General features: G+C 34.6%; 1 protein-coding gene across 2 annotated transcripts in view; it reads left to right on the forward strand.

Moving 5' to 3' along the window:
- Window positions 1-1,123: 1,123 nt before the first annotated feature.
- Drp1 (dynamin related protein 1) overlaps window positions 1,124-21,830 on the forward strand; it is a 45,824-nt gene continuing 25,117 nt past the window's right edge. The window contains exons 1-6 of one of the 2 annotated variants that reach the window (XM_076454693.1): window positions 1,124-1,375; window positions 2,999-3,143; window positions 5,787-5,908; window positions 10,950-11,036; window positions 20,910-21,072; window positions 21,567-21,715. In XM_076454693.1, coding sequence (XP_076310808.1) covers window positions 1,271-1,375; window positions 2,999-3,143; window positions 5,787-5,908; window positions 10,950-11,036; window positions 20,910-21,072; window positions 21,567-21,715 — 771 coding nt within the window. In that variant the 5' untranslated portion in view covers window positions 1,124-1,270. The remainder of the gene's footprint in view (window positions 1,376-2,998; window positions 3,144-5,786; window positions 5,909-10,949; window positions 11,037-20,909; window positions 21,073-21,566; window positions 21,716-21,830) is intronic. The other variant, XM_076454692.1, reaches the window with a different exon arrangement.

The raw sequence follows: 21,830 nt of genomic DNA on the forward strand, positions 1-21,830 counted from the left end.
CAAAAAAGAGCTGTAGCTTGAAAAATGGAGAAAATGTAAAAGCAGTGACAATAACCAAAAAACAGTCAACCAGAACGAGGTTTAGTAAATCCATAAAACGCCATGTAAATGTATGTCCCGGGACTTCATTTTTAATAAGTCATTTCAAATCAAATATATCACTTCTCATTGTAGAAGCACCGTCGAATGATAATGAAACAGAATTTCTTCATTACATTTCTATTGCGTAAAAGTGTGCGTTTGAAGTCGTCTTACTTAGATGTAAAAAAGCGAATACTGACCACCGTATTGTTGATGTTGTGCCATTTATGTATTGAAACACAATTATGAAATACTTTTTCACTGAAGCCTTTTGCGTTAAGTTACACTGTTTTGAGAAAATACTAGCTTACATCCTGCTTAAACACCGAAAAATAATTTTGATGGCAGAATTACTGCAGCAGCAGCATCTTTTGAGAGCAACATAATCAGCTCTAAGAAGTTTCCATGGTTAAAATTTTCACCTTATATATACGCTGTTACGTTACGATGACTACTTGACCCTAAATCTTGATAAGCAAGATATAAAATTACATGAATAACATGATGACATTCCGTGATATGACATTTTCTCTTTTTAAATAGTCCCCTGTTAGTACAGCGGTAAGGCTATGGAGTTACAACGCTAAAATCAATAGTTCGATTCCCCTTGGTGGACTCAGCAGATAGTACGATGTGCCGTTGTTATAAGAAAACACCTACACTTTTTGAATATATTCAGATTTATCAAGGCATCAACTGATCTGATCGGTAATTGATATGCTATGCAATGAAAAGTACATTTTTCCTGAAACTGATCGCATTCATGTTCAACCACTTGCTGGTTGAATGTATGATCAGTTAGAGCATCTAGTGAGAAATTGCTTGTTAGATTAATTACACCAGTCAGGGCAGACGGACTAAAAACTTATTAATATCAGCACGAGTATTTAATATATTGATGAATAATGTACTATTACATTTAAAATTTATCAATAGATTATTAATTATAAATACTAGTTCAATGAAGATAACAATAAGTTACGCTTAACAATTTAATAAGATAAACAAACAAAAAATTTAAGTGCTCAAAAAAGCTCGATTTGAAGTCACAGAGGGCGTTGAATTCACCTAACGTTCAGGTGAAGGAGATCATGAAATGAAAATTTTCTTGGGAGAGATAAATTAATACTGGTTGTGGTTGTTATTTATATACGCTATTACTATACTAGTTTTATGTTAATATAACTCAATGATGGAAGCTCTTATTCCAGTTATTAATAAGCTTCAAGATGTATTTAATACCATAGGAGCTGATGCCATACAATTACCTCAAATTGTTGTTGTCGGTACACAGGTAAGGCTACTCTTTGTAGCAGTTATTATTTTCGACATTTTGGCTTTTTTTATTTCTTATACAGTATTTGAACTTAATTTTAGTAATTTTATGTATTAACATGTAATCTTTACGTTTGTAAATATAGGGTTCACAAACATGAACCACCAGAAAAATGTATATTAATTGGGGAAATGAAAGGAATTGGTAAGGGAAAGCCGGAAAATTATTATAATTTTTTGTGGTAACTGATGCAGATAAAATATGGGAAGACTATGCAAATGAAATACAGAGCTTGAAACATAAAATCTTTAATGATTACATGAAAGCATCAGAAGATGTTATTCATTTGACTGTAGTGTAGTTGTCAAAGGTTATAGTAGCTTAATGCTGAACTTGGGTTTGTGATCTTATAACATAGAGCTAAAAGAAAATAAAAAAATTCAACTAACACAATACATTTATGATTTAAAAACCTTTCTGGACAGGCATGAAAAGTTGGAGAGATGTCAACTAATTTTTTATGCAGTAGTTTTTATCATGCTCTTGATGGTGATAATGTGAGTTATTGTCACTTATGTGTATTAAGTTAACTTATATTACAGATCTGAAGTTGGTTACCTATTACTGTTAGGATAGTTTCTTGTTGACATTCAACTTCATAAATAACAGTTAGGTGCAAATAGGTTAGCCTAAAACTTACCTTTTAAAAACAAAATTTTGATGAAGCAAAAAAAAATTGTTTAGTTTTCCAAAATGGTCACACATTGAGTACTTGTATATGTCTTTTAGGGTGTATTGTTTTTGGGCCATTAATTTGAAAATGTTTAGAGAAAAGACATTTCTTGGTCACTTTAAAAGTACTAGCATCCAAAACCAAGTTTTTTAGAAATGCATTAGAGCCTCTTTGTATTTGCACCAGAGCTTTTTGTTGCCAACATTTTGACAGCCCTGAAATATTTCCATCGTATTTGGTCTCTAGATGATTCCCATGTCATTAAACAATATTTTAGTATAACAACTAGGCTTAGATAGAGCTATTATCCTATTTTAATTCTGTTATCATTATTCATATTTAGTTGATCTAAAACATGAAATCTCTTTTATAGTAAGTACTTGGTGGATTTACAATTTAAATTATCTTATCTCAGTCATGGGTAAAAACTTTTGTTTGTAGTTTCCTAAACCAACCTTATTTAGGTGATAATGGAAGGAAAAATTATTTATTCTGTTGAGCTATTCCTCCCCATACATAATGATAATTTCAGAATTTGTTATTTTAGTTTAAAGAAATGAGAGAGAGAATGACGTGTGCACATACACACAGTAATATCATGTTTTTTTCAGCTCACTCAAAATAAATAATGAACAATATCCGAAAGAAATATCTAAAAATAGTAAAGTGGATACATACCATGATAGTGTGCATGTAGTATATGAAATAATGTCATTACTGTGCAGGACATATTTATAAAAACAAATGTATAAGAAAAATGTTAAAATTTTGGTAAATTTAACATTTTATCTTTCTTAGTTATAGTTGTTTTACAATTAGGTACCACACATATATACAATTGTACATATGTGTATGGGTATACTCTATACCAGACAGTTGTACTTTAATCTTGCCGATGTTTCTTGTAGAGCTCTGGTAAGAGTTCTGTTTTGGAAAGTCTTGTTGGCCGGGATTTTCTTCCTAGAGGAGCTGGGATAGTGACAAGACGGCCACTCATTCTACAGCTTGTTCACGTTCCCCAGAATGACACAGCATTCAGATGTGCAGAAGAAGGTAAATAAATCCTTGTGTTTATTTTACAGTATCCTGAAAATCATGTGCCACCCATGTTTTGAAGTTTGTCAGGATATTGTAGCAAATCGGTATTTTATAGAAATACACTATAATTTCAATAACACATCTCACTTCTTCCACCATTCTCTCCCACAGTAAATGGTGTACTAATCAATTGTGCTTATTGGTACAAACGTAAGAGTTGTAAACTAATCAGGTTTTATTTTATCTCAGAAGGTTTAGATATATTTTGTACTGAAAGTAACCTGAAGTCTTGGATGAAAGAGCAAACATGGGTTTCTCCCAGAGCTGCTCCAAGGCTGGATGAGAACCCAGAAAAAAAAGACATTTTCTCTTGCCAGTTGTTAATTGAGGTTCACAAAGATTGAACCTTGTTCTCATAATTCTTTGACAATAAAGCAAGACTTGCAAATGGATTATTGTGTAAGCTCTGATAGTAATGTGATGTACATTAAGGATTACATAGTTTTTTATCTTCTGAATAGTTCTTTAGCAACAGGTGGAATTCTACAAAAAGGAGAGACAAGTAGTATCAATTTTGATATACTACACAAGTTTTAAGTCCCTAAAACTATGAAATTTCAATGTGTTTAAGTTTCATATACATATTTATTTTGATAAACTACATCCATGAATATTTGTGGCATTAAGTTTTGTTGGCAATTGAAACTTTTGTCAGAGCTGTTATTAGTAAGTGAAGTAAAATGAGGCTTCAGTGAAAGGAGGTGAAAACTAGCAATAAAGAACAGAAAATGGTGAATTTCTATATTCAGTGTTGATGAAGAGTGATTAAAAGGTCAAAGTTCACAATACAAAACAAAATTTAACATAATGATTATCAGTGTAGTTCACTTAATTAGAACTTAGAGCAGTTTCTTCCACATTCTTTGAAATTGAGTAAAAACCTAAACCGAATCATTGCTGATTACATTGATTTGTGATAAGTGATAGAAATACATATAGTTTTAGCATTGTATTGATGTTCTATTTAAAAATGCATGAGGTTTAAATGCACCAAAAAACAGTAGAATTGTGTGTTCTTCAGTTGATAATAGTTAATGCTATATATGAAAGATATTTTATTATTTTTTTATTAATTAATTAATATTAAGAACGTTTTGTATTTCAAATCAGATCACTAACACCACTAGAGGGTTAAACCAGGTGTTGTCATTGATATCTTATGGCAGGTGGTTGAGTAGTCTGTGATGAAGTTTACAAAATTTAATGGTTTTTGCCATTCATAACTAACAAACCTGACTCTACCATAAACACAAACTTGTTTTTTGACATGCTCATAGGTAGGACCAATGGCTGTTGTGAGAATAATGCATTTGGTGGTGTTCTATGGGGAAACACATTTTGATTGTTTAACTTTGCCATGAATTTGGAGGCTAGCTGTTTCCTGGATCCTGTGCTTTAAATTGGAAAAATAAGATGCCATATCAAATTGGATTGAAGTTTGGTACATAGTGATTGTTCAAGACAAAATGTTGAGTTTAATATGTAGTTTATACTTATCTTGAAATAACACAATATAATGTGTTAGGACAATATGGGATGTATTGGTCAATCTTTGCTGTCCCATCCTTTACACTAAAGTAAAGCTGTTAATAAATTAAAAGAACTTGAAGCCAGGGATGTTATACCATGTACAGTAATAACTAATGAAGAGTATTAAAGTGCAGAGTGAATTATTTATTAGTTACGACCTTGTTGTTATGAAATAACAGTAAACAGGGTTCCAGTTGGCATCAAGTGAACGAAGTACAATGAAAGAACTCTATCTTTTTTAATAAATAAACCTTAATTACTTTTATTTTAATATAGTTTTATTTGTTCTGCAGATAAAAGTATTCAATATTTCACAAAAATTAAAGGTAATGGTGAGAAAGTAATACATTAAAAACATTTCATTCATACCATTCATAGATTTTGAAGTATACAAAACAATATTCATACAGTATTACTTCTTTATGGGTTCTATAAGAGTGAAAAAGAGAAAGAAAGAAATTTACATGTATTACATGGCATGGTGCTGTATGCAAGGCAGTATTTCTTTTACCTATCACATGAATAGTGTGTAATTTGGTGAAATACCAGCTGTTGTGTATACAACACTACCTGTGAAACACAGCTGTTGTGTGCTTGCAACACTGCTGCCAATATTCATATTTTTTAAAATCTTTGTTTCATCTTTTGTTAATCAAGCTTCAATTTTTATGATTTTTGCTTTTTGCCAATTAAGACAGTCCTGATACATTCAGAAATATTTCAGGTCATTTAATGCCTTGGTCCACAAATTGATGGTAAGAAGAAAGAATACATGATTTTAAAGTTATCTTTGTTCCTTAATTCACTGCTCCATTATAATGTATGTGTTATTAAACCCTAGCATATGGTAATGTAACTTGATAAATAATGTTTATCAATAATAATTAATAATGTTTAAATAGTGTAAAATTGTTTTCATTTCATAATGAGAATCCAAAATAGAAAAGCCTTGTATATTGTTTCAACATAATTAAATAATTTACAATACAGGCTTTTAAAATGGTTTCTCCTGTTTCTCTTTATGTCAGTAAGTTTATCTGTTTATACAACATGCATTTAATCTTGTAGGTACTCTTGACCTAGAAGAATGGGGTAAATTTTTACATACAAAAAACAAGATTTATTCTGATTTTAATGAAGTCAGAAATGAAATAGAAGCGGAAACTGACCGGATGAGTGGTTCCAATAAGGTTAGTATACATAATTGTATTTTATTAGATATGTTGATTGTTTTAAATAATGTGCTGTAGTCTGGATTGAATTTATTGTACACATAAACAGGTTTTTTGTTAGAGATTTTGAATGTAGTTTATTAATGAAGTGTCTACTGGACCAACCACATACTGAAGAAATAATTTCAAACTGATGAAGTGTAGCTTCATGAAATGTGTTAAGCTTTTAAGTAAATAAAACTAGTCTGTTGTATACAAAAGATATAACTATGAATTTACAAAGTTAGACTGATTCAGACTTTGAATAGTTGGACTGCAAGGTGTTGTTTACATGTAGAATAAATTCCTTTGTTCATTGTACAGTATGCATATAACATCCAGAACCTCTGAAGTGCACATCTACAGTTTTTCTCGGTATCCCTGTATACTGTATGTGATATTTTCTCTCCTCTAACATAAACTATCCTTAAATCAGGATTGTACATTAAAATAGTGTATAGCAACAAATATTTGATATCATGCTGACTGGCACTGTAAAATGTTGTGATGTGTACTTTGATCAATATCCTTATTTGTAGGATTTTTAAATTGATGTTGTTACCTGTGTGGTTTATATTAAAGTTCAGTTAGGTTGAAACCTTTAAAACACACAGGTTGAACAGAAGATAAAGTTTGGTTGTGTCTCACTTTTACCACAAGTGTTTGTCATCAGTTTAAAAGCTCATTGTTCCTTGGTCTTGTACTAAGAAAGAGTTGCATGGGTTTTCCAGTAGTGTTGCTTAATGAAATAACAAAGCAAGGGTTGTTAAATAAAAAACTGTATTTCTCTATACAAGACTTTTTTTTCTAATAAACACAACTTTACCATTAAGCTTAACAGGTGTTCACTTCTAGGAAACCTTCTGTTGTGATTGTAGTTTCATGTGCATTCTCTGAACAGAATATTCATACATTTGCAAGCTGTTGAATGTGATTCTGATTTCCTGTGTGTCCTGAACTGTTGAATGTGTTTCCATGTCATAAGCTGTTGTCTCTATTGCTATGGGCTTAACGAAGTTCATGACCCCAATTTGACATTAATGTTTTCATACTATAACTCTTAATATGTTTCTTCATGAAATTTCAGAAGTTTCAATAATTTGTAAGAGTCATTTGTAGACAAAAAATTAGAAGTTTTAATGAAATATTTCAAATATTTTTCAGGAATATATATAAAATCAAAGTGTTTACTACTCCCAGTGCAAATTGATTTTGAGGTTGAGATTAAAAATATTTTTCTTGTGAAAAATCTCATATTTCATTTAAAATTACCTAAACAAATTTTCAAGGTGTTTTTTTCCAGTAAAACTTTACTTGCTATCTGTTACTTTCTCTACCCTCACTCTTTTTTAGATTAGTAAATTTTACTGACTTCATAAATACCAGAAAAATAGAATTCTCCTTTTTGCCTTTCTAGAATGACTTCAAATTATAACACAAAACTTCATTTGTTTTCCTAAAATGTTTTAAACTCATGATAACATATATCTAATTATACTTAACTCCTGTTTTTTTAATGCTCTTTCAACTGTGTTTGACTAATATTTCCACCACAGAAGTTGTAAGCCACTTGAACATTTAGCTGACATCACCTGATCAATTTATACAACATAGACTATTACCAAAAAATGTTACTTAGTGTTATTTATTATACTTAATTTCACTTTATATAATATAAAAAGTGTATACGTTTTACATTTTAGTCATTTTTCTCATAATAAATAAAGTTTATGCATGAAAAATAAAAAAATAAAGTACTCACCTTGGTCTTTTTTACTGTTGACTGGTGATGACACTTAACCCTTCGCTTTTATACTTATAGTACTACTGAATAAATAATTTTTTATTCAGTTGAGTAATGCATCAAAAACATAGAACAATAATATGCAAAAAGGAAACAATGTTCCATATTATCACAAATTTTTCTGGTTTTCTACTATGTCACAAGGGATGTGTTTCTTGTGGAAATAAACTTTGAACTGAATGTAAAACAGACAGTTCTCTATACATAAAACAGAGTATTATAATCTATATCATTTTATAGAATACATCCTTGGCTTTCCATTTGTTATAAACAATCTAGTATTAAATGTTGGAGAGAACTTATGGAAATTTGTGGAAATGAGGGTGAGACAGATGGGTGTAGCAAGAAGGGTCTGACGTTCTAGTTTATGACTCTGTAGCCAAATAAAATTGAAAGCTATAAAGATTACGTTTTGCCTGAGTAGCAACAATATTATAGTGAGTAACTTGCATTGAATTTTATATCTTTTAGAATGGTGGAAAATAAATTATAGAAGACAAAAGACCCAGAGAACAAATATTACATTTCTCATATCAGATAAAGTTATGACTTTTCTTAAAAATAAGAACCTAAGAATTGTACAATATTAAAATTCAGATTACTAGCTACATTTGAATGGCAGATTTATTCACATGCAATAATAAATTAGTTTAATTGAATTTTGAATTTAACTCATCAAAACCTTGTGCCATGCTATGAAAAAGATGTCAGCAGTGAAAGTGTTGATTGTGGTTCTGCTTTGCTGAATGAGTTGTAGGTTCTGGTTCAATAGTACATGGTGAGTTGTGAGTATTGAATGAGCTCTAGATTCTGGTTCTATAGTACATGATGAGTTGTTGAGTATTGAATGAGCTCTAGATTCTGGTTCTATAGTACATGATGAGTTGTTGAGTATTGAATGAGCTGTAGATTCTGGTTCTGTAGTACATGATGAGTTGTTGAGTATTGAATGAGCTGTAGATTCTGGTTCTGTAGTACATGATGAGTTGTTGAGTATTGATGAGCTGTAGATTCTGGTTCTGTAGTACATGATGAGTTGGTGAGAATTGAATGAGCTGTAGATTCTGGTTCTGTAGTACATGATGAGTTGTTGAGTATTGAATGAGCTGTAGATTCTGGTTCTGTAGTACATGATGAGTTGTTGAGTATTGAATGAGCTGTAGATTCTGGTTCTGTAGTACATGATGAGTTGTTGAGTATTGATGAGCTGTAGATTCTGGTTCTGTTGTACATGATGAGTTGTTGAGTATTGATGAGCTCTAGATTCTGGTTCTGTAGTACATGATGAGTTGTTGAGTATTGAATGAGCTCTAGATTCTGGTTCTGTAGTACATGATGAGTTGTTGAGTATTGAATGAGCTATTCTGGTTTTGTAGTACATGATGAGTTGGTGAGAATTGAATGAGCTGTAGATTCTGATTCTATAGTACATGATGAGTACAGAATGACAAATCTTCATATTTTTTCTGCAGTTTCAACTGACAGTTTTATAGAAGTTCTTTGTTAACAACACCAGACTCCAAAAGACCACACATAATTCTTGAACAAACTCAAAAACATTATCACAGAAAGTTATTTCTGATGATGTTTTACATTATTATTGGTCAAACGTAGATGGCAGCTTAGAAAGTATTGGAAGACCCACCACCTCTAACCAAAGGGTGGTTACTTTCTGAAGAAAAGTCAAATTGCTACTGTTGGTATGGAGGACAACTACATTGGAATTTAATTATATATAACAGTCAGAACAAAATGTGACTTCTTTTATAGATGTTTAACCAAATTCATAAGAATATCTTATGTTTTTGAACTATTGTGTATGGGGTAGATGGATTGCCAGTATATCTGGAATTATTTTCAAACTCTACAGTGATGTATCTTAGAATGGCTGGTATGGGTATTAACACTTTTATTGATAAGGAGAGAACAATGTTTTGACTTTTCTAGATCATCTTCAGGTTAAGAAAGGTTACAGTGATGTAACATTTCTGATTGATCATTTTCTTGGAGTTAATTTTGCAGGTGTAGAGTTACTGAAGGGCTATTTGTTAATGCTTATTTGATGTCACAGTTGAAATAACTCATAATTTCACTTTTCTCTAACTAGGATGGTCTTCATTATGTAGGTTTGTAAGTTTTTCTAAATTTCTATATACAAATGTAATTGGTACCATTGTTGTTAAGTGATGGATATGTTATAAATTTTCACTGATAATCTAGGTTAGACAAAGTTATAGGTAAACTTGGATTGTGAGATACCACACAGGAACTCTTCTGTGACTGTGATGATCACAAACTGCCATGTGTGATCTGATGTGCTTAAAGATTTATTGTTCAGTGAATGTTTGTAAATGAACATGTATGGAATATGGCCACCATGAACAGAAAGGGCAACTGTGTATTGTTGTTGCATACTTCAATTCAGTACTGATAAGGTCCTAAGTTATCCCTAATGGCTTCTCCAAAGAGCTGTTTTCTGGGCACTTGAAGACAAGTTGTAGATGTGGCCTTTATTATGTTAGTATAATACCTGTACCACCATCATATGTATCAAGTTCCTGTGTGAAAATATTGTAATGTGTAAAGATAAAATATGTCTTGGTCACATTACATGATCTTACTGGGTCTGTAGCATGTATGCTGATCTTATGAAGTCTGCATACTGACACAATGTCTACTTGCTGTGAACTAAGTCTCAAATTATGTATCCCTCATCATTGTAAACCAGAATCTTGTCTTACATATGATAACTTGCTTCATTCAAATATTCAAACAACCATATCAGTCATTTAGACACAGTGTACAATCTGACAATGACACTTTGAGCAACTGGGACTGAATATATAACAGTCTGTTATGATTGAGTTGTTCCTTTCTTTTTCTTTGCACTGGAATAAAACAAATGAATATTTTATTTGAAGTTTAGCCACAGTTTAGGAAATTTGTACTTTAGACTCTGTGGCTTACTTGATGGTGACAAATAAGACATGTAATGATTAGGCTGAATTTGTATTTCAAATTGTAACTGGTCATTAGATGGTGAAGGTAATTTGAATTATTTAGTCAGAAATGTTTATAATGTCATAGTTATAGTATTACAAGTTTTGATAATCATATAAGGTGAACTGTTGGTAAAAAGCTAATTTTATTTGTAGAAGACAGCATAGGTAGTTTTATTATTCACATATATGTACAACTTTTAATTATTTTTTTCAGGGCATTTGTCCAGATCCCATCAACTTGAAGATTTTTTCCCCCAAGGTGGTGAACTTAACACTGGTTGATTTACCAGGACTGACCAAGGTAAAGAGTGTGGAAGGCTATTTACATACTACTAGCATACAGTGTTTAACTACATACTAATAAAAACTTCACACAAATTATAGTAATGTTCCTAGGTTCTACAGTTTTAGGGCCTGGCATGGCCAGGTGGTTAAGGAACTCGACTCATAATCTGAGGGTTGTGGGTTCAAATCCCCATCACACCAAACATGCTTACCTTTTCAGCCATGGGGGTGTTATAATGTGACAGTCAATCCCACTATTAGTTGGTAAAAGAGTAGCCCAAAAGTTGGCAGTGGGTGGTGATGACTAGCTGTCTTCCCTCTATTCTTACACTGCTAAATTGGGGACGGCTAGCACAGGTAGCTGTCGTGTTGCTTTGTGCGAAATTTAAAAACAAGCAAACATCTGCAGCTTTAGTTTTTCCACATGTGGGTCATTTTCTGCACATGCCGTGAGGTCTGAGTTACATTGAAAATTTCATTAAACTGCTTTTTTATGATACATTAAAATAAACTTAACATCAAAACATATCTAATAATTTGTAATTTAATATTAATAAGTTTTACGTTCTTAATTTTATGAGACAATATGTAAAAAAAACTTCCCTAACATGAGAAATGTGACACCTGCGTTTCAGATCTTCCCTTTTCTCTAATGTATTTACCACTCTTTCAAGAAGTATAAAATTTATCATAAATTACTCAAGCAAAGCATAGTTTCATTAGCCTTCAATCTTATTTGGCTAGAAAGCTGTAAACTAGAAAATCAGTATCTCTTGTTACACCCTCTCTTTCACAATTTGCTACTTAATAACTAATAGAAAGCCAAGGTTATATTTTACCAAATGATGTATTATATTCCCCTTGGTGTGGATTCCTGAATGTGGTGACGGGATCTCCCAGGGAAGGTTCTGTTCTTTCAGTTTACCTCATCTGGGATCTAAACATCTAAACCCACGTGTTTGCCGTGCGTGGAGACCCATGAAGGGGAGGAGAGGATCCTGGTGGTTGAGGGGTCCAACCCTAACACACCACTTTGGCCTTGAATTTCTGTAGACGGGCAGCCTTTGGGTGGCCCCCTTGGATCAGTCAGCTGGTCCACTTGGGCTAGAGTCAACCAAGTACCAGTGTTGGAAGTTCTCAACGGGTGTTGTGGACATTGTGCCTGATGCTGGTGTTTGGGTATAGTGCTCACGAAACCCTGCCATTGCTGCATTTTCCTTGCATGACATTGTAGTGCATCCCCTTGTAGGGCTCCATGGTGGGTGGGGTCAGTGGGTACCAAAATTTTTTTTTTTTTTCCAATGGATCCTCCTTCAAAAATTTAAATAAAATTGTGAATAAACAGTCACTGGGTAAGCGACCACATCTTGAAGACTGAACAGCAATCTTCAACATCTGTAACACACGTACCTCATTTTCTTATATTACATTCTCTTTCGGAAAAACCTTTAGGGCAATTGTTCCCCTTTTTTATTCAGAAGGGACTAGAGGAACTAGCTGGCTCTCCAAAGTCAGTAAAGAAACTTCGATCTGGAGACATATTGGTTGAAACATCCACATCCCAACACAGTGAACTCCTCTTGAATTCAAAGGCAATTGGAGATATACCTATTGTGGTTACACCTCATGCTACTTTGAATTCATCACGAGGAGTTATTGTTGAGAGGGATTTGAAGTACGTCCCCGAGTCAGAGATTCTCGCTGGTCTCTCCACTCAAGGAGTTTCTGCAGTGAGGCGCATCTCCACTCCCAAAGATGGAGTTACACTACCAACAAATACCCTCGTTTTGACATTTACTTCATCATGTGCACCTGCCACCATCAAGGCAGGTTATCTCATTTGCAGGGTTCGGCCATACATTCCAAACCCTCTCCGATGTTTCCAATGTCAGAGATTCGGCCACTCAAAGACATCATGTCGTGGTTCCCTGACATGTGCTCGTTGTGGGGGCAAGGACCACGATGCATATGAATGTGACATGGACCCACATTGCATCAACTGCAGTGGTTCTCACCCTTCTTACTTTCATTCTTGCCCAAAATGGTTGGAGGAAAAAGAGGTGCAGCGTTTGAAAACGATACATAACATTAGTTATCCTGAGGCTCGGAAATTGCTGCCCACCACTCCATCTCGGACATATGCTGCTGCACTTCATTCCACAACTACAGTGGGAGTGCAGACAGATCTCTCTGTGCCTCCAAGAGAATCGTTTTCAAAATAACTGAAAAGCCTTTTGACCTCCGTGGTTAAAAAGGTTGATGAATCGACTTCCACACCCATCTCTGTTCCTCCCATACGTTCCAACAAACCTCAAGGTCCACGTCCTTCAGTTTCAAATACAGGCATTTCTTCTGATACATCTTTTTCTCCCATCCCAAGTAGCAAAACAATCATTCGTTCACGTCCTCAATCACTGGAATCCCCTTCCAATGACAAAGATCTGCCCACTCGACCCAGGGCAGGATCCATGGAGGTTGATAGACCTCCTCCGACTAAGGACAGTAAGGAAAAAAGATGTGGTCGTAAACCGAAGGGTTCTCCAGCCACTTCACCTACCCGTTCTTAAAAATGGCCACCTTGATACAATGGAACTGTCGAGGTTTACGTTCTAATCTGGATGATATCAAAACACTGATTGCTTCCTACCATCCTGTTTGTCTTTCCTTACAAGAAACTTTTCTCAAACGTGCTGATACAGTCTCCATTCAGCAGTTTTATCTGTACAGAAATGACAGGCTGTGTGATGGACGAGTACATGGAGGGGTGGCACTATTGGTAAATCAGAATGGGCCCACCCTGTCTTTGTCACTCAACACACCCTTGGAGGCCGTAGCCATTCGTGTTTCCTTGGGTCATACCATCACTGTTTGTTCTCTCTACCTTTCCCCTGGAGAGACATATGAGCAATCAGACCTTGATGCTCTCATTGAACAGTTGCCGTCTCCTTTTCTAATCCTGGGGGATTTTAATGGACATTATCCACTCTGGGGAAGTGCTGTTATGGATGGGAGGGGTCGATCTGTAGAGCGTATGCTCTCTAATCACAATCTTTCTCTTTTCATTACTGGTTCTTCCACTTATTTTCATGCACCTAGTCAGTCCTTTACCACTATTGATCTCTCGGTTTGCTCCCCTTCATTATTCTTCCATTTTTCATGGAGGGTTGACAGTAATCCACTAGGCAGTGATCATTTTCCTATCCTTTTGAGAGAGACGGGCCGTGTGCCCCGGTGGAAGCTGGATCATACAAACTCTCTCTCTTTCACTGCTCTCACAGAACTTGATCCTGCCATTGTATGTAAGCAATCAGTATACTACTGTGTGGCAGCAGTAACTGACTGTATTATACAAGCAGCTGCTTAATGTATTCCTAAAACCTCTACACGTTTCCCATGATATCTTTGTCCGTGGTGGAATCCTGCCTGTCACATGGTAAAGAAAGTTCAAAAACGGGACTGGGATACTTTTCTTAGGTATCCCACACTCTCGAACTGCATCGCTTTCCAGTAGGCCCATGCAATGCTCGGTGGGTATGACGTCAAAGTCAGAAGGAATCTTGGATTAACTTTGCAAATAGCATATCTTCTACCACCAGTTCCAAGATCATATGGGACAGGATTCGAAAGGTTAATGGGCACTACAATTCTGTCCCCCTCTCGATCTTACTCTCTGATGGTCAGGAGGTGGCTGATGTCCGGAGCATCGCTGATACTCTAGGTGAAAACTTTTGCTGGGTATCTAGCACTTCTGCTTGTTCCTCCACCTTCTTGGCCATCAAGACTCGGGCAGAGCGTTCATTTCTTTCCTTTCGAACTGACTGTTTCTTTGACTATAATTGTCCCTTTACACTGGTGGAACTGAAAATGGCCCTTCATCGGTCTGCCAGTACATCTGTTGGACCTGATGATGTACACTCTGACATGCTGCACCATCTATCTCCGGCTTCTCTTGATGTCCTTCTGATTGTCTTTAACCGGATCTGGCAGGAGAATGTTTTTCCTGATGCCTGGTGCCAGGCTATTATTTTACCTTTCTCTAAGCCAGGGAAAGATCCCAAGATTCCTTCAAACTACCGTCCAGTTGCTTTGACGAGCTGTCTCTGTAAGACTTTAGAAAGGATGGTTAATTATTTTACCTTTCTCTAAGCCAGGGAAAGATCCCAAGATTCCTTCAAACTACCGTCCAGTTGCTTTGACGAGCTGTCTCTGTAAGACTTTAGAAAGGATGGTTAATGCTCGTCTTGTTTGGTTCGTCGAATCAAACAACCTCCTCTCGCCCACCCAGTGTGGGTTCCAACGACAGCACTCCACTACAGACCACCTAATTCGTCTTGAAACATCAATCAGAGAAGCCTTTCTCAAATGCCAACATCTTGTATCAATATTCTTTGACATTGAGAAGGCTTATGACACAACATGGAGGTATGGCGTTTTGTGAGACCTCCATACATATGGGTGACGTGGCCATTTACCCATGTTTATTAAAAAATTTTTAATAGACAGGAGATTCCAAGTTTGTGTGGGTTCAACACTTTCCCGTTCTTTTGTACAGGAACTTGGAGTCCCTCAGGGCTGTGTTTTGAGTGTCACACTTTTCAGTATAAAGATAAATGCCATCACTGAACAACTCCCTCTCACTGTTGCAAACAGGCTCTATGTCAACAACTTTCACATCTCGTGTCAGTTGTCGAACATGAGATATATTGAGCTGCAACTACAAACTGCCCTCAATCGTGTACTGAAGTTGACTACGGGGAACAGCTTTAATTTTTCTCTCTCTAAAACCGTTTGCATGTACTTTTGCCGCCAATGGGGTATCCACCCTGATCATGAACTCCGTATCGGTGAAGTTTCGCTGCCAGTGGTCCCTGAGACCAAGTTCTTGGGGCTTATCTTTGACTGTAAGCTGACATTTGTACAAAACTTAAAACAGCTATGGGTCAAATGCACAAGAGCACTGAACATCCTCTGTGTCCTCTCATCTACTAGTTGGGGAGCGGATTGATGTTCTATGTTAAAGATATATTGTGCTCTTATTCGTTCAAAACTCGACTATGGATCAATGGTCTATGGCTCTGGCAGACCTTCGGCCTTAAAGATGCTGGACCCCATTCATCATTAAGGACTTTGGCTCTGCACTGGGGCTTTCCGCACCTTCCCAGTTCAGATCTTATACGTGGAATTTCACGAACCTTCTCTGCACCTTTGCTGTTTGCAACTGTCTTTACTGTATTCTTTGAAACTTGGGGATGTGTTTTCCTTCCTCAGTGGGCCTTACTTTTTCAAAACAGATGGCCTGCCATTGCTCTTTTTGGCCTTTGCATCCAGGTGCAATTGGATGAATTTGGTCTGTCCTTGGATAACATTGCATTATCCACTGGTCAGCCCATCCCCCCATAGCTTATTACAACCCCCAAATGTGACCTTTCTTTAAGTCATCTGAAAAAGGCAGATACTCCCGATTGGAATAACCATCTTTTATTTACTGAACATCTTTCGAACAATCATTCCATTCCAATTTATACGGATGCTTCCAAATCAGGTAATTATGTAGGCCCTGACATGGTGTGTTACGGTTCGGTGGTTGCGAGCAGAATCTTCTCTACAGCTTCTGTGTTCACTGCTGAACTGTATGCCATATCTCTTGCCCTGGATCTTATTGAAGCTGAGCAGTACTCTGACTGCACTATTTATACTGACTCCTTTAGTTCTCTGCTGGCCTTGGAATCACTTCACATTAGCTTACACACTGTTTTTGCTGATATTCAAAACTGACTGGCCCATTTCTCATTAACATCTATTTCTATCCAGTTTTTCTGGATACCAGGCCACTTTGGTATTTGCGGGAATGCGCTTGCAGACATGGCAGCTAAATCTATTTGCTCTGGCACTGTCACCACTGTGCCTATTCCGTACATGAACTATGGTATTGTATTCAAGGCTCGACACTGTGCCAGCTGGCGGTCCACTTGGAGTGAGCAATGTGACAACAAGCTTTTTCAAATAAAACCCCATATTGGGTTTTGGCCGTCTAGCTTCCGTAACTTGTTCTAACTACAATATGCATTGGTCACAGTTTTTTAACTCACCGTTTTCTTTTATTTGGAACTGATGCACCAGTGTGTAGTTTGTGTAACACTCAAATCACTGTAAGCCACATTTTACTTTCTTGTCATTGTTACGACTCTCAACAACGGCACAATTTTAAACGTTTTGTCCCAGGGTTTGTCTGTAACATTGGTCAGTATTATTGGTGATGGTGACACTGTCCACCTTGATAATGTTTTTAGTTTTTTAATGGCCATTAATCTTTTTAACCTCATTTAAATGTTGGATATTTATTCATTACACCTTTTTAATTGTGGTTCCCTTTTCAGAGTCTCAATCTCTCTAGTTCAAATTGACATTGGAAAATGGCCAGAACATTAAATAACTCGACATCAGGACTGGAAAAGCCAACTACAGGTGACTAATGCTGCTGTATGAACTATCCGTTTGAACTACCCGTTAGTCGTCCTGGCGAGTTGTTATTACAGTTTTGCTGCATGTCTTTTAACACTTTTATTACTTTACCTTTTGGTACTGGTCATAATGACACATAATCCAGAACCAGGACTGGAAAGACCAACTTCAGGTGACTGACGGTGGTTCTTGTACTTACCTCTTAGTCTTCCTGGCAGGTTATGATCATTACCATTCTACTACAGAAAGTCCTTTACAACTTTGTAGACTGGTTGTCAACATTGGTTTTATGCCATTTTCTGTTTTTAATTGCTGTTTTGTTTTTACCTTTGTTTCCTTTTATGTATTTTACTACATTTAATTTATTTTTACCTTTTTACTGGATGTTTGGCGCAGATAGCCTAGCTGCTTTGTGCCATAAAACACTAAATCAGTCAATCAATGTATTATATTACATTGTTTTTTGCACAAAAAATTTACTGTTTTTCTTTCAGTTTAACCTGTATTCCTGTGACAAACACATCAACAAGCTTAGCTGAAATTTCAATGGTCATTGTCACATAGAAAGGCAGAAAAACTGTGATACTTATTGAACAATGTCTGTTTTTGGAATGTTGTTATTTCTGTGTTCTAAAGTGTAATATTGAATTAAAATAAAAAATTAAGTGTGGTAATATTATTTCAGTTAAGTTTGGTTAAGTTTCAATGATAGTCAACAGCAAAGAAAAGGCCCAGGTAAGTACTTGCTTTTCATATGTATTCTTTATTTTGTATTATAAAAGTAAATAAAATATAAAAACAGGAATCTCTTCATGCTAGTTAAGGTTAGATTAGGTAAAGTAAAGTAAATAATAATGAAATTATTTCATGTGGTAAGCTCACAAGTAGCTTGTGTCTCACAGTCATTTACAACTTCTGAGGTGGGAATATTAGTTAGATGTGGTTCAAAGGGCAATAAAACAAAGTTTATGCATAAACAGATCTATTGGTATTGTGTTACGACTTTAGAGTTACTTAGGAAAAATAAAAATATTTCAATTTTACAATTTGAAGTCATCCTAGAAGGAAAACAAAGAAGAAATTGAGATTTATTTCATATTTTTTATGGTAATTACAAAGTCAGTCAAATTGACTGATCTTGTACAGAGGCAGAGTAGAGAAGATTAGAAATGAAATATAGTTTTATGAACTTTATTTCTGGTTATTTTAGGGATTATGCTAATGAAATTTGAGATTTTTCATGTAAAGAAAAGTATTTTTAATGTTAATGAGAAAACCATTTATCACTTGGATCAGTCAATATTTTGACTCTATATATTCATAGAGAAGTTTGTTCTGAAAATAATTCATTAGTTTCTTCTTTTTCATCAACAAAAACAGTTAATGTTTACCAAAAGCTTAGAAATTTTTGTGAACATACACAGATGATATTAGAAGTTAGAGTATGGAAACTATAGAGGTCAGTTTGGCATCACAAACTTAGGTGACTCACCTAAGTCCTTAATAAGAGTGTTAACTCTCTCTGTACAGGCATCATTTACTGTATATATTAAACAGGCTTTTTAGTGACTCACATTCAGTATGTTATCAAACTACTTTTATTTGTGTTATACCAATTATTATAGCATAAAATTGTTTATAATAATCCATGTTTTGATAGTATACAAGTTTTAAGTTCTGGATTTGATTAGGTAATAAAAAACAACCTGAACTTTTCCTAGTGTGAGTAAAGGTTTTTCTCTAGGTATCCCATATTCTATAATTTATTCACCACCCCTCCAATTAGTATGAAATTTAATGTAAATTACTATAATTACTATTATATCATCGTTGTGCAGACAAACCATAATTTTTATAACCTTCAGTCTTGTTCAGGCATAGAACCATCAAATAGAAAATTGGACCCTTCTTGCCACACCCACCTGTTGTATCCTCTCTTTCAGGATTTGTTAATAGTTCTCTCTTACCTATAATATTTTATTATTTATTACCAACAGAAAGCTAAGGTTTTCCTTTATGAAATGACATATTGTGTTGTTTTGTGTACAGAGAATTGTCAAACTTTTTTTTAGTATGAGCTTCATTCTTATGGGAAACATTGACTAGCTTGGATGAATTTATGACTATTTTTGCATATTTAGAAAGCCAGAAAAATCATGATAGTTAGAAGAAATTGTATGCTTTTTGCATGTTAATAATCTGTGTTCTTTGGTGCATTATTTAATTGAATTAAGATTATTTAGGGAACTACTAACATCAGTATAAAAAAAAAATAGGGTTAAATGAGTCCCACCTTCCCAAAGTGATTTACAGCTTATAATGGTAAGAACAATTGTTAAACACAGTTCAAAGGACAATGAAACAATAAAATTTAAGTATAAATAGTTGAATATTGTTCCAAGTTTAAAGCTACTTAGGATAAGTAAATATAGTTTTATTTAACAATTAGAAGTTGTTGTAGAAAAAAAGAGGTAATTTAGACTTGTTTTGAAGTTTTTTGTGGTTACTTTGTGCTTATTACTAATGAAATAGACTTGATGTATATTCACAAATAAATGTTTAATAAAAATTCTTCATTAAAAAAACTGATTTTTTGCAGATGAATCATTTGTAATGTTCACTGAACATTGCCATATTTTATGAAGACACACATACTGTATTACAGGTTATAGTATAAATACTTTACAAGTGCAACTGTGTGTATAGACTTTATTTTATACTGAGTCATTTGTAAAAGAGTTGAAAGATCCATGTCCTCATGTCAAAATTAAGGGGACATAAGGAAAGTTCTGAGGGACATCCTTGAGTCATTTCATATTGACAAGTTTTAGTAAGTGTTTTCGTTAGTTTGTGTAATAGCATTATGTGTTTCTATTTATTGCTACATTAAATAAGTTGTTTTTGTGGTCCTACAACTCCTCATTAGTGTACAAAATAAAACTTAAGTAATTTGTGTGGATTTAACACATTTGATAGATGTTATGTAGTTATTATCAGTGTAGAACACAATGGGTTAGTACATCACCAGCACATGAATGTTATGATAGATGTAATATAGTTGCTATCAGTGTATAACACTGTGGGTGAGTACATTAGTAGCACATGGATGTTATGATAGATGTAATGTAGTTATCAGTGTAGAACACCATGGATGTGTACATTTCTAGCACATGAATGTTGTGCTAGATATGATGTAGTTGTTATCTTGTAGAACACCGTGGGTGTGTACATCACCAGCACATGAATGTTATGCTAGACGTAATGTAGTTATCAGTGTAGAACACCGTGGGTGTGTACATTACTAGTGCATAAATGCCAACATTGTAAGGGGTAATTTATGTGGTTTGTTGGGTGTCTATTAGTGCAATAACTTTATACTTATATGGTGTATGTTTAAAATCATTCATTGAAGGACATACTTTAATAGGTACCCGTGGGTGATCAACCAGAAGACATAGAAATACAAATCAGAGAACTTGTCCTCAAGCACATCAGTAACCCCAACTCTATCATTCTGGCCGTGTCTGCTGCTAACACTGACTTTGCTACATCTGAGGCTGTGAAACTGGCTCGAGAAGTGGACCCTGATGGTATGTTTGTAAAATGTTTGCCTGTTTATACACATAAACAGATAGTAATCTGCCACATAAGGAGATACACGAGTGTGTCTAAACTGTCTTAATTATTCTAATCATTTGATGCATTTCTTGTGATAACTTTCCAACTTCTAGATACAACATTGCATTTTTTTATTATTATGATTTACTTGCTCTGAATGCCAGAGTTAAATGTAAATTTAATTGTAGCTTGCTTTAAGAAAATTTGTAACTGAATTTTAATTCATTAGAAGATCATGAGAAAATGTGTCCTAGTTTCTCTATGTATGGTGCAATAAATATACTTAAAAAACAAATCATTCAATTTCAATACAAGATGTTGTTTGATACAGACAGATGACTAATATGTGCAACCACTAATATCTCATGTAGTCAGTGTTTGTATGAATGTAAGTAGTTTCCATGCGATGAAGTTTTGTAATTTTGAATCTTTAAAGAAGTATTAAACAAATTCTGTTTTGAATTAGGACGACGTACTTTAGCAGTCATTACAAAGCTAGATTTGATGGATGCTGGCACTGATGCCATTGACGTTTTATGTGGTCGAGTAATTCCAGTTAAATTGGGGATAGTTGGTGTAGTCAATAGGTCTCAACAAGATATCCTAAACAAAAAGGTGAGTTGAGCACATAAAGTATAAAAAATAATAATTAAAATAATTTTATCAACAGAAGGAATAACACGATATGTGTTAATTATTTTTGTGTGTTATACATGTTTAATATTTTCAA

Source organism: Tachypleus tridentatus, chromosome 9, assembly GCF_004210375.1.
Source record: "Tachypleus tridentatus isolate NWPU-2018 chromosome 9, ASM421037v1, whole genome shotgun sequence".
In the NCBI taxonomy this organism is placed as follows: domain Eukaryota; kingdom Metazoa; phylum Arthropoda; class Merostomata; order Xiphosura; family Limulidae; genus Tachypleus; species Tachypleus tridentatus.